The sequence below is a fragment of the Thalassophryne amazonica genome, chromosome 1 (assembly GCF_902500255.1).
Source record: "Thalassophryne amazonica chromosome 1, fThaAma1.1, whole genome shotgun sequence".
Classification (NCBI taxonomy): Eukaryota; Metazoa; Chordata; class Actinopteri; order Batrachoidiformes; family Batrachoididae; genus Thalassophryne; species Thalassophryne amazonica.
The window spans coordinates 15679713-15693251 of record NC_047103.1 but is presented as its reverse complement, the minus strand read 5'-3'; the positions used below and the strand labels follow the sequence as shown (position 1 = coordinate 15693251).

The 13539-nt window shown below is 41.9% G+C and overlaps 1 protein-coding gene across 2 annotated transcripts in view; it reads left to right on the top strand.

Annotated features, from left to right (window-relative positions):
• The first annotated feature begins 12291 nt into the window (after positions 1 to 12291).
• cnksr2a (connector enhancer of kinase suppressor of Ras 2a) overlaps positions 12292 to 13539 on the top strand; it is a 184965-nt gene continuing 183717 nt past the window's right edge. Inside the window, exon 1 of one of the 2 annotated variants that reach the window (XM_034165928.1) lies at positions 12292 to 12541. In XM_034165928.1, the coding sequence (XP_034021819.1) occupies positions 12478 to 12541 (64 nt within the window). In that variant the 5' untranslated portion in view covers positions 12292 to 12477. The remainder of the gene's footprint in view (positions 12542 to 13539) is intronic. The other variant, XM_034165937.1, reaches the window with a different exon arrangement.

Below are 13539 nucleotides of genomic sequence, written 5' to 3'. Positions count from 1 at the left end.
TATTCAGTGTTTAGTGTATATTTATACATGCCGTATAGAGAGAGTGCAGCTCAAAACCAAGTCTGATTCTTGGTATTCTTGTGATTACTTGGTGAATAAAAGCTAGTCTGATTCTGATATGCACATGTATGTGTGTGTCAGTTAAATGAGAATAACAGAAAATTTCAATATCTTGGCTTTGTTTTCATTGTCATTACATTTAATTAAAATTTTAAACTTTTTAAATTATTTTTATTTTATTTTTTAAATTATTTTATTTATTTAAACTTTATTGCAAAATTGAAAATCAAAGACTTCTTAATTTTTTTTCATGACTTCAAGTCCCACCAGCTGGACCTTCATGGCCAACCAGGGGGTTGGGGGCCACACTTTGGAAATCATTGGTCTAAGACAAAGTAGAATGGGACAATCCAGTACAGTCTGCCAATGCCCTGTCAAAATCAATCAATCAATCAATCAATCAATCAATCAATCAATCAATCAATCAATCAATCAATCAATCAATCAATCAATCAATCAATCAATCAATCAATCAATAAACCTTTTCAAGTGTTTTTTTCTTTTACAAGTTTTCAGAAGGTGATTTCTCACAGCGTGCTGTTTTGCACATACAGTAGTGTTCAGAATAATAGTAGTGTTATGTGACTAAAAAGATTAATCCAGGTTTTGAGTATATTTCTTACTGTTACATGGGAAACAAGGTACCAGTAGATTCAGTAGATTCTCACAAATCCAACAAGACCAAGCATTCATGATATGCACACTCTTAAGGTTATGAAATTGGGCTATTAGTAAAAAAGTCGAAAAGGGGGTGTTCACAATAATAGTAGTGTGGCATTCAGTCAGTGAGTTCGTCAATTTTGTGGAACAAACAGGTGTGAATCAGGTGTTCCCTATTTAAGGATGAAGCCAGCACCTGTTGAACATGCTTTTCTCTTTGAAAGCCTGAGGAAAATGGGACGTTCAAGACATTGTTCAGAAGAACAGCGTAGTTTGATTAAAAAGTTGATTGGAGAGGGGAAAACTTATACGCAGGTGCAAAAAATTATAGGCTGTTCATCTACAATGATCTCCAATGCTTTAAAATGGACACACACACACACACACACACAAAAAAACAGAGACACATGGAAGAAAACAGAAAACAACCATCAAAATGGATAGAAGAATAACCAGAATGGCAAAGGCTCACCCATTGATTAGCTCCAGGATGATCAAAGACAGTCTGGAGTTACCTGTAAGTGCTGTGACAGTTAGAAGACGCCTGTGTGAAGCTAATTTATTTGCAAGAATCCCCCGCAAAGTCCCTCTGTTAAATAAAAGACATGTGCAGAAGAGGTTACAATTTGCCAAAGAACACATCAACTGGCCTAAAGAGAAATGGAGGAATATTTTGTGGACTGATGAGAGTAAAAATTGTTCTTTTTGGGTCCAAGGGCCGCAGACAGTTTGTGAGACGACCCCCAAACTCCGAATTCAAACCACAGTTCACAGTGAAGACAGTGAAGCATGGTGGTGCAAGCATCATGATATGAGCATGTTTCTCCTACTATGGTGTTGAGCCTATATATCGCATACCAGGTATCATGGATCAGTTTGGATATGTCAAAATACTTGAAGAGGTCATGTTGCCTTATGCTGAAGAGGACATGCCCTTGAAATGGATGTTTCAACAAGACAATGACCCCAAGCACACTAGTAAATGAGCAAAATCTTGGTTCCAAATCAACAAAATTAATGCCTTGCAGATGTGAAGAAATCACAAAAAACTGTGGTTATACAACTAAATACTAGTTTAGTGATTCACAGGATTGCTAAAAAAGCAGTTTGAACATAATAGTTTTGAGTTTGTAGCGTCAACAGCAGATGCTACTATTATTGTGAACACCCCCTTTCCTACTTTTTTTTTTTTTTTACTAATAGCCTAATTTCATAGCCTTAAGAGTGTGCATATCATGAATGCTTGGTCTTGTTGGATTTGTGAGAATCTACTGAATCTACTGGTACCTTGTTTCCCATGTAACAATAAGAAATATTCTCAAAACCTTTTTAGTCACATAGCACTACTATTATTCTGAACACTACTGTATGCAGTCATGTGCATTATTCTACTGGATCACAGCTTCATGCTGGGAGTGGACCAGAAAAGATTTTCCTTGATGAAAACAGATCAAATCTTTGCTTTTGGGCAAAATCTGCCTGAAATTTCACATCTTGTTTTTAGGAAACCTCTTTTCTGTTTCATTTCTCTCTGAGGCTAATTTGTGGTGCAACAGGCAGAACTTGCACGATGCACCGTTTCCCCAAAGAGCCACAAAAGCCTATAAGTCCTTAATAGGTGTTGTGGGCATCTTGATGGCTTCCTTCACAAGTCTCCTACATGCACGCTCACTCAGTGTGGAGACTCCTAAAGTAACCCTTTATTTGATACTTGCTCATTCCAGTGGTACCCGAGGATCCTCTGAAGACAGCGACGAACGAAGACGTCATGTCTTCACCTGGTTTGCTTCTAAGTCTGAGAACAACACACTGAGACAGGAAGCACCAGGATCCCAAAGATGTGGAAAAATTATGGAATCACCCTGTAAATTTTCATCCCCAAAACTAACACCTGCATCAAATCAGATCTGCTCGTTAGTCTGCATCTAAAAAGGAGTGATCACACCTTGGAGAGCTGTTGCACCAAGTGGACTGACATGAATCATGGCTCCAACACGAGAGATGTCAACTGAAACAAAGGAGAGGATTATCAAACTCTTAAAAGAGGGTAAATCATCACGCAATGTTGCAAAAGATGTTGGTTGTTCACAGTCAATCAATCAATCAATCAACTTTTTTCTTGTATAGCGCCAAATCACAACAAACAGTTGCCCCAAGGCGCTCCACACTGCAAGGCAAGGCCATACAACAACCATGAAACACAGTCTACGTCTAAAGCAACATAACCAAGGGATGGTCCAGGGTCACCCGATCCAGCCCTAACTATAAGCCTTAGCGAAAAGGAAAGTTTTAAGCCTAATCTTAAAAGTAGAGAGGGTATCTGTCTCCCTGATCTGAATTGGGAGCTGGTTCCACAGGAGAGGAGCCTGAAAGCTGAAGGCTCTGCCTCCCATTCTACTCTTACAAACCCTAGGAACTACAAGTAAGCCCGCAGTCTGAGAGCGAAGCGCTCTAATGGGGTAATATGGTACTACGAGGTCCCTAAGATAAGATGGGACCTGATTATTCAAAACCTTATAAGTAAGAAGAAGAATTTTAAATTCTATTCTAGCATTAACAGGAAGCCAATGAAGGGAGGCCAACACGGGTGAGATATGCTCTCTCCTGCTAGTCCCCGTCAGTACTCTAGCTGCAGCATTCTGAACCAACTGAAGGCTTTTTAGGGAACTTTTAGGACAACCTGATAATAATGAATTACAATAGTCCAGCCTAGAGGAAATAAATGCATGAATTAGTTTTTCAGCATCACTCTGAGACAAGACCTTTCTGATTTTAGAGATATTGCGTAAATGCAAAAAGGCAGTCCTACATATTTGTTTAATATGCGCTTTGAATGACATATCCTGATCAAAAATAACTCCAAGATTTCTCACAGTATTACTAGAGATCAGGGAAATGCCATCCAGAGTAACGATCTGGTTAGACACCATGCTTCTAAGATTTGTGGGGCCAAGTACAATAACTTCAGTTTTATCTGAGTTTAAAAGCAGGAAATTAGAGGTCATCCATGTCTTTATGTCTGTAAGACAATCCTGCAGTTTAGCTAATTGGTGCGTATCCTCTGGCTTCATGGATAGATAAAGCTGGGTATCATCACACAGTCAGCTGTGTCTAAACTCTGGACCAAATACAAACAACATGGGAAGGTTGTTAAAGGCAAACATACTGGTAGACCAAGGAAGACATCAAAGCGTCAAGACAGAAAACTTAAAGCAGTATGTCTCAAAAATCGAAAATGCACAACAAAACAAATGAGGAACGAATGGGAGGAAACTGGAGTCAACATCTGTGACCGAACTGTAAGAAACCGCCTAAAGGAAATGGGATTTACATACAGAAAAGCTAAACGAAAGCCATCATTAACACCTAAACAGAAAAAAACAAGGTTACAATGGGCTAAGGAGAAGCAATCGTGGACTGTGGATGACTGGATGAAAGTCATATTCAGTGATGAATCTCGAATCTGCATTGGGCAAGGTGATGATGCTGGAACTTTTGTTTGGTGCCGTTCCAATGAGATTTATAAAGATGACTGCCTGAAGAGAACATGTAAATTTCCACAGTCATTGATGATATGGGGCTGCATGTCAGGTAAAGGCACTGGGGAGATGGCTGTCACTACATCATCAATAAATGCACAAGTTTACGTTGATATTTTGGGCACTTTTCTTATCCCATCAATTGAAAGGATGTTTGGGGATGATGAAATCATTTTTCAAGATGATAATGCATCTTGCCATAGAGCAAAAACTGTGAAAACATTCCTTGCAAAAAGACACATAGGGTCAATGTCATGGCCTGCAAATAGTCTGGATCTTAATCCAATTGAAAATCTTTGGTGGAAGTTGAAGAAAATGGTCCATGACAAGGCTTCAACCTGCAAAGCTGATCTGGCAACAGCAATTAGAGAAAGTTGGAGCCAGATTGATGAAGAGTACTGTTTGTTACTCATTAAGTCCATGCCTCAGAGACTGCAAGCTGTTATAAAAGCCAGAGGTGGTGCAACAAAATACTAGTGATGTGTTGGAGCGTTCTTTTGTTTTTCATGATACCATATTTTTTCCTCAGAATTGAGTGATTCCATATTTTTTTCCCTCTGCTTGGTCTAAAAAAGTAACCGTTACTGACTGCCACAATCTTTTTTTCTTGATTTCTTATAGTGTTTCTTAAAGCCAGAAAGTTGCCATTTGAAATGACTTTAGTTTTGTGTCATGTCTGTGATCTGCTTTTTTTCTACAAAATTAAACAACTGAATGAACATCCTCCGAGGCCGGTGATTCCATAATTTTTGCCAGGGGTTGTAGAGCCCCTCCACTCAGAGACCATAAATATTTGGACAAACAAAACACAAATGGTAAATTGACTTCATTTATATAGGGCCTTTCCATCTGCATCAGATGCTCAAAGTGCTTTACAATAATGCCTCACATTCACCCCGATGTCAGGGTGTTGCCATACAAGGCGCTCCCTACACATCAGGAGCAACAAGGGGATTAAGGACCTTGCCCAAGGGCACTTACTGATTTTCTGGTCAGGCTGGGATTTGAACCAAGGATTCTCTGGTCTCAAACCCAATGCTTCCTGATGGACAGGACACAGCAGGTGAGGCTGCGGAGCATCACATCCAACACACGAACAATCAGCACTGGCGTCCCTCAGGGGTGTGTGCTCTCCCCACTGATCTTTTCCCTCAACACTTATCTCATCACCTCCCTCCTCAAATATTATTGTTCATACAAATCCCACCTTTGCAGGATGATGGTTTGTATTTCAGCCCCGTGTCCCAGCTTGCATTATGTCATTGCTGGCAGACACTTTCTGGAATGTGAAACTGGGTAAAATACTGTATTGCATAATAATCAAAATGTTTGTATTGTAACTTGGATCTTGTATAAAAAAGAGGAAGAATTGTTGCAATTGAGGAATTATTCATCCATGAACCTAAACTTGGAATATGACCTCACACTGTTCTCTCTGCTACTTAACGACAGAGGAACCAATGAAATTTAAGTTCTTCAGAGTTTATCAGGTCTAGAGTGTTCTTTAATCCTCTGTCAGGTCTGGATTTTTCTTTAATCCTCTGTACGCACAATCAAGGACAACTACATACTGTTCTAACAAACAATTCTGCTTTTAATTTCTACAGCATATATATATATATTAAATTTAATGTTGTATTTTCCTGTTTGTGTCTAAAATCCCAGGCCAGCTGGTTTTCCTAAATTGTTATTTGATGATAGGATAAAGTAGAACTTTGAATATAGGAGTTGTGTTTTAGATGAAAATTCCTAAATTATCGTGCCATGTGGAGAATAAAAGATTCTGGGTGGTGAACCAGCGATTCATGTTACTGACCGAAAATGTTACTGCTGAGCTATTTAAAAGCCAATTCAACTTCTACTTTTTTCACATGGATGTGCAATAACAGCTAACATGAAAACCGCTGTGAGGCGGTGCCAGGCAGATCTTACTTGGCTGTGGATCTCGTGTGGAACATAATGTTCTACCAGTGCGGTTTCGTTGAGCTTATGTAGGACAGAGTCATAGGCCTTTTGTTAGATCAAGCCAGAGAACTGTCGGGTCTCCTTTGCTGTCTCTAGCCTCCTGGATCAGCTGTCACCACTCCCGCATGTACTCCTGGGACTCCCCCCTTCTGGACTGAGGTGTCCGTGGTAGGTGTTCTTCAAGAGGAACTCTGTCAGTCGCTGGGGCACGATCTTGAAGAAGATCTTGCTCTCTACATTGTGCAGCGAGATGATCCCACACTGCTCAATTCTACAAGAGTCGGTGACTTTCCCTCTCCGCCAGATCACCTTCAGGATCTTCCAGTGGACACTGCTTGTAAATTTTCTAGGGTACACCGGTGGGGCCAGGAAAAGAGCTCGATCTCACAGCTCAAGGCTCTTTGACCTGCTGACTTCTTCACCCTGGGAACACAGAAAAGTCCCGCATCCTGCGACCGCAAAGCCTGGGCCGGCACGTAAGGTTCCACCAGATCAGCCAGATAAGATGGCGCCAGTCCATGAACAACCTTATAAGTCAATAACAAAACCTTAAAATCTGCTCTCACAGAGATAGGGACCCAGTGCAAAGATACCAAAATGGGTGTGATATGTTCAGACCTTCTGCTACATGTCAGAAGTCTGGCGGGGTTCTGAACCAGCTGAAGACCCCTGATGCTGGACTGCGGTAACCCTGAAAATAGAACATTACAATAATCTAGTCTAGAAGAAACAAAAGCAGTTTTGTTCAATACCACACCGCTCTGCTCTCGTATTTATTATGACGGTGCACATGGTCTGGAGTTTCTGGTCGATGCTGCCCTTCAAAATCGCTTCTAGGCACTTGTCCACGTCCTCATCCAGCTTTAGTCACTCCTTGTTGTTTGCGACAGGCCGCACTGCTCTCCACTGTACCGGTTTCCTGCTTCATGGGGGGGACGAGAGTTGCTTGGAGGTTCTGGGTACTGTGGGGTGGTTCCAGCCCTGGCATCTCCTCCATCTCACCATGTTTTGCAGTCAGAACAAGGGGGACTGTTGCACCAACTGCCTTTCCTGAGCGTGGCTCCACTTGGTTCCTCCTGAGGGAGGCCATCTTTGCCTGGTGGATCTTCAGGCCTTTGTGGTTTTTACAGACCTGCCGCAAAGGCAGACTGTGTACGTAGTCCACTGTCCGCTTGCTTGGGTCATTACTGGTAGTTCAATTGGATTGGGATCATCATGCCCCCCCAACCCTTGGGCATCCCTGGGGGTGTCTTTCTTTGAGATTCTTCGTAGCTACTGTCACCGCCCCCCAAAAGTGCCACAAAAATAAAGCCATAGAAAATCTATACACTTTTGGATTCTGATATCTGTCATACGTCATCTTGAAGCATATCTCAGGGAATTTTATCTCTGGTGTTCATTTCTAATTTCAGCTCAGTTTGTAAGAGTTTTAGCGTTCACAAGATGTATTCAATATGTGCACCGCTCCTCTGGTTCGACCAGATCTTTGTTAGTATTGCAAACGGTCAGTTTGAAACTTCTTTACAATATTCCATATTGTCTTTCTGTCTGGAGCTTTTCTAACTGCAAAATAACATTGATATTGTCGTTAGGTTTGCACAATCGATTTGGTCTCAAAGTGGAATTCCACCAGTTTCCCTAATTGCTTGATTGTAAGCGGCATCCTCATTGGATCAGTCTGAAACCACATTAGAAGAAATTCCTCACATATATCTTGATGTCTAAAAACAAAACAAAACAAAAAAAACAACAGAATTCAGATTAGCTGTTGCAGAATTAGAGTTGAAAAATTTTGTGGCACTGTATTATTTTTTTTGGGGGGGGGGGGGCACACTGTATTTTGTGATAGACTGGCGTCCTGTCCAGGGTCCCCCCCACAGGTGACTGCTACGTTTTAGACTCCGGCCCTGCAGGCGCCACAAAATGAATGAATAAATGTTTTCAATGCAGCACTTTTATTTGGAGTAATTACTGCAGTTTTCACTGAGACTCTTTTCCAACTGCTGCTCACGAGCCATAACATTTCGGTGTTCCCACTTTAACTACTGTAATAAATAAATGAATACTGTAAATACGTCGTTTATTGTGCTATAACTCCTTATGACCACTAGATGGAGCTACCGTGTTACGAAAGCGTTCGTCACCATTCAGTCTTTGTGGCCAGCAGAGGGAGCCCGAGTAAATGTCTTGGGGAATTTGGCTTCGATGGCGTGAAACTGAACCTTATGAAGCCAGAATTTCAGATTTTAATCACAGAAATGTAAAAATAATTTTTTTTCCCGTATTTTTGCAAGGTGAAAATGCTTTCTGTTCTAAATCCTGTAACAGTTAAATCAGATTAGAACACAGCACAGTGGCTTGGAAGGTCATGGGTTCGATTCCCACCTGTGGCCTTCCTTTGTGGAGTTTGCCTGTTCTCCCCGTGTTTGCGTGGGTTTGCTCCGGTTTCCACATTTAAAGACATGCAGGTTATTTGAATTGGAAGCTTTATTACTGTCCACGTCTCCCTTGCAGAAGAGGTCTCCATCTCAGTGGGACTAACCTGGTTAAATTAAATAACTACACAGATTTATACATATTAGATTTGCTTTATCTTGATCCTGGACTAATGCTCTGCTGGGATAAATTAAAGATTGTATCAACTGAGTGGAGGAAACATGATGCTTCATGGTTTGATGAGAAGAAAAATAATATCATTCCTATTGCACAGGTTTCACAAACATCGGGTACATAGATTGTAGCATAATTTCAAACCAGTCTAATAAAAAATAAAGAAAGAGAACAAAAAAAACATGGAAGGATCCTGATTACTCATCTTTAATCCTAAATCATGATCCCGATCAGTCAACTTTGATCTTAAATCTGGATCCTGAATGTTAAATGTTGATCATGTTTCTGCCTTTTCTCATTTTTGTTCCTGGTTACTGACCTTTGATCTGGATCACTGATCATTGATCACAATGGTCCATGACATCACAGTCACTCACACACCTTTGGCCTGATTACTGACCTTTCACCCTGATCACTGATGTTTGATCCCCATTGCTGGACCTTGATCTTTGATTGTGTTTTGACTTTTCAACCAAATTACTGTTCTTTGATCCTGTTTACTGAGCTTTGAGCTAGAACACTGACCTGTGATCACAACTGCTGTCCTTTGATCCTGATCTTTTGGTGCTGATCGCTGAGATTTGATCCTGATTGCTGAGCTGTGACCCTGAACACACAGTCACTTGTCACAGTCATGTGTCTGGAGTGAAAATGATGATGCTCGAGGTTTGGTGTAAAACTCACATGCAGCCATTTGTCAGTGAACTGCTCACCTTTCACAGATTACATTTTTTTTATATATATAAAATAATGAATGCATTCCAGTCTAACTGGCTTTGTCTGAATTTGATCTTATTTCTACTGATACGAGTATGTTGAACAAAGATCTTTGATCATGGGAACTGATCTTTGATCCAAATTGGTGAACTATCATCCTAAACACTGATCCCTTATCCTCATTTCAACTCAACTCATCTTTGCCCTTCATTGTCATTATACAAAATGTGCAACGAGATTATTTGATTGTTTTGATCCCGGCTGCTGACCTTTGACTTTGATCACTCTTCCAGAGCTGCACCAAAAAGATAAGCTGCTCTTCTTTGGCCCATGCCCCACCCCTCAACCAGGTTTACAAGTTTTGCTAAATCCTGTTCACAAACAAACTAGAGCATTGCACTCGTACAGCACAAACCTCCACTAACACTAGTTTCCAATTCCACAAATTTTTACCTTGGAAAAAATTTTCAAGGTCAAAGTCCTGTTAGACGTGGCTTTTCAGAAGCTAAAATACAATACAAAATATACACTCAACAAAAATATAAACGCAAGACTTTTGGTTTTGCTCCCATTTTGTATGAGATGAACTCAAAGATCTAAAACTTTTTCCACATACACAATATCACCATTTCCCTCAAATATTGTTCACAAACCAGTCTAAATCTGTGATAGTGAGCACTTCTCCTTTGCTGAGATAATCCATCCCACCTCACAGGATCAACTTCCAAGATCGTCTGAGACCAGGCAATCAGACAGCTGCTGAAACAATCGGTTTGCATAACCAAAGAATTTCTGCACAAACTGTCAGAAACCGTCTCAGGGAAGCTCATCTGCATGCTCGTCGTCCTCATCGGGGTCTCGACCTGACTCCAGTTCGTCGTCGTAACCGACTTGAGTGGGCAAATGCTCACATTCGCTGGCGTTTGGCATGTTGGAGAGGTGTTCTCTTCACGGATGAATCCCAGTTCACACTGTTCAGGGCAGATGGCAGACAGCGTATGTGGCGTTGTGTGGGTGAGCGGTTTTCTGATGTCAGTGTTGTGGATCGAGTGGCCCATGGTGGCGGTGGGGTTATGGTATGGGCAGGCGTCTGTTATGGACAAAGAACACAGGTGCATTTTATTGATGGCATTTTGAATGCACAGAGATACCGTGACGAGATCCTGAGGCCCATTGTTGTGCCATACATCCAAGAACATCACCTCATGTTGCAGCAGGATAATGCACGGCCCCATGTTGCAAGGATCTGTACACAATTCTTGGAAGCTGAAAATGTCCCAGTTCTTGCATGGCCGGTATACTCACCGGACATGTCACCCATTGAGCATGTTTGGGATGCTCTGGACCGGCGTATACGACAGCGTGTACCAGTTCCTGCCAATATCCAGCAACTTCACACAGCCATTGAAGAGGAGTGGCCCAACATTCCACAGGCCACAATTGACAACCTGATCAACTCTATGCAAAGGAGATGTGTTGCACTGCATGAGGCAAATGGTGGTCACACCAGATACTAACTGGTATCCCCCCCCAATGAAACAAAACTGCACCTTTCAGAGTGGCCTTTTATTGTGGGCAGTCTAAGGCACACCTGTGCACTAATCATGGTGTCTAATCAGCATCTTGATATGGCACACCTGTGAGGTGGGATGGATTATCTCAGCAAAGGAGAAGTGCTCACCATCACAGATTTAGACTGGTTTGTGAACAATATTTGAGGGAAATGGTGATATTGTGTATGTGGAAAAAGTTTTAGATCTTTGAGTTCATCTCATACAAAATGGGAGCAAAACCAAAAGTGTTGCGTTTATATTTTTGCTGAGTGTAGATCAAAAGGGATTTTCAATGTTTCAATATGGATCAGATGTATATCAAACTTAGTCTACAGTTTGCACCTCCTGGAAACAAATGAGTGATTGGGTCACTTTTGATTGAGATATAATGGAAAATGTAAACCAAATGGACTTTTCAATATTAAATTCAAATTCCACAAAATCCACAATCTGGATCAGATCCGGATCAAACGTTGTCAGGCGATAGTGTCAGTCGGCACCTCAATATCAAATATATGAGTGATATGGGGCATGTTTGATTAAGATATATTGTAAAATATACATTAAATGGGATTTGGGATTTTCATTATTGAATTCAAATGTCCAGAAAATCCGTAATCTGGATCAGATCCAGATCAAACTTTGTCAGTCGATAAACAATATCATCCTACATAATGCTTTGAAATATGAAAGAAGTTTGATGTTTTTTGACAGAGTTATGAATTTTTGAAAATTTGTTCAATGCTAAAGGATAGGGATTTTTCCAAATTTCCAAGTTTTTTTCTGACTTTGCCCTTTGACCTATGACCTTGCAAATTGAATCAGTTCTTGCCTATCAGGATATAAATCTTCAGTAAAAATTTCATCATGATAATGAAAAATTGTGGAATCCAGGCTGTTCACAAACACACAAGCAAAAGCTGCAGTCAGTAAAAACAGTCACCCCTTCACACCGGTGGATGTCCGGTTCTTCACAAACACTCTGCTGCGTCTCATCTCATCCGCAACACCGTGGGGCGCGCACTGACACCCACAGGGGGCGCGTGCCCGTTAATGAGAGAGAGAGAGAGAGAGAGAGACCACTCTGCTGCTCTTGGTAACGGAGCGTCAGCACGCACACCTACACGCACTCTGTCACGCGTGGGGCTGTGGGACTGACGCACTGTGAGAGGAAAAAGAAGCAGACTCTCGTCAGACCGGACCGAGCTGAGAAATGTACCGGATCCCGCACACGCACGGCCTGTCCCGCACTGAGGGCTGCGCTGCGGTCACGGCGCGCGTGGATTAGAGGGTCCACCTGGGTGGGAGGAGGGAGGGAGTGCGCGGGGAAGAGAGCCGTGTGCGGAACGGAGAGTCGGCGCAAAGTTTCCTCGATGGCGCTGGTGATGGAGCCGGTGAGCAAATGGAGCACGAGCCAGGTGGTGGAGTGGATGAAAGGTAGGGGTCCCGGTCCCGCTGTGGACAACGGTGCTGCAGGGATCGAACGAGGTGTTGCGTGGGAGGTGTGTACGTGTGCGACATGTTTGGCACCTGATGCGCACAGTTTGATGATGTAATGTGACAGGAGACAAAGTTCATCACTGCTGAGGGAGGAGGACAGACAAAAACCTGGACAGGTTTCAGTCCACTCAGACGGGTCTCTGTCCACTTAGACTGGTCTTGGTCCACTCAGACTGGTCTTGGTCCACTTAGACTGGTCTCGGTCCAGATTGGTCTTGGTCCACTTAGACTGGACTCAGTCCACTCAGACTGGTCTCGGTCCACTTAGACTGGTCTCGGTCCACTCAGACTGGACTCAGTCCACTCAGACTGGTCTCGGTCCACTTAGACTGGACTCAGTCCACTTAGACTGGTCTCGGTCCATTCAGACTGGACTCAGTCCACTCAGACTGGTCATCACTCTGCATCACTCTGAGACAAGACCTTTCTAATTTTAGAGATATTGCGCAAATGCAAAAAAGCAGTCCTACATATTTGTTTAATATGCGCATTGAAGGACATATCCTGATCAAAAATGACTCCAAGATTTCTCACAGTATTACTAGAGGTCAGGGTAATGCCATCCAGAGTAAGGATCTGGTTAGACACCATGTTTCTAAGATTTGTGGGGCCAAGTACAATAACTTCAGTTTTATCTGAGTTTAAAAGCAGGAAATTAGATGTCATCCATGTCTTTATGTCTGTAAGACAATCCTGCAGTTTAGCTAATTGGTGTGTGTCCTCTGGCTTCATGGATAGATAAAGCTGGGTATCATCTGCGTAACAATGAAAATTTAAGCAATGCCGTCTAATAATACTGCCTAAGGGAAGCATGTATAAACTGAATAAAATTGGTCCTAGCACAGAACCTTGTGGAACTCCATAATTAACCTTAGTCTGTGAAGAAGATTCCCCATTTACATGAACAAATTGTAATCTATTAGATAAATATGATT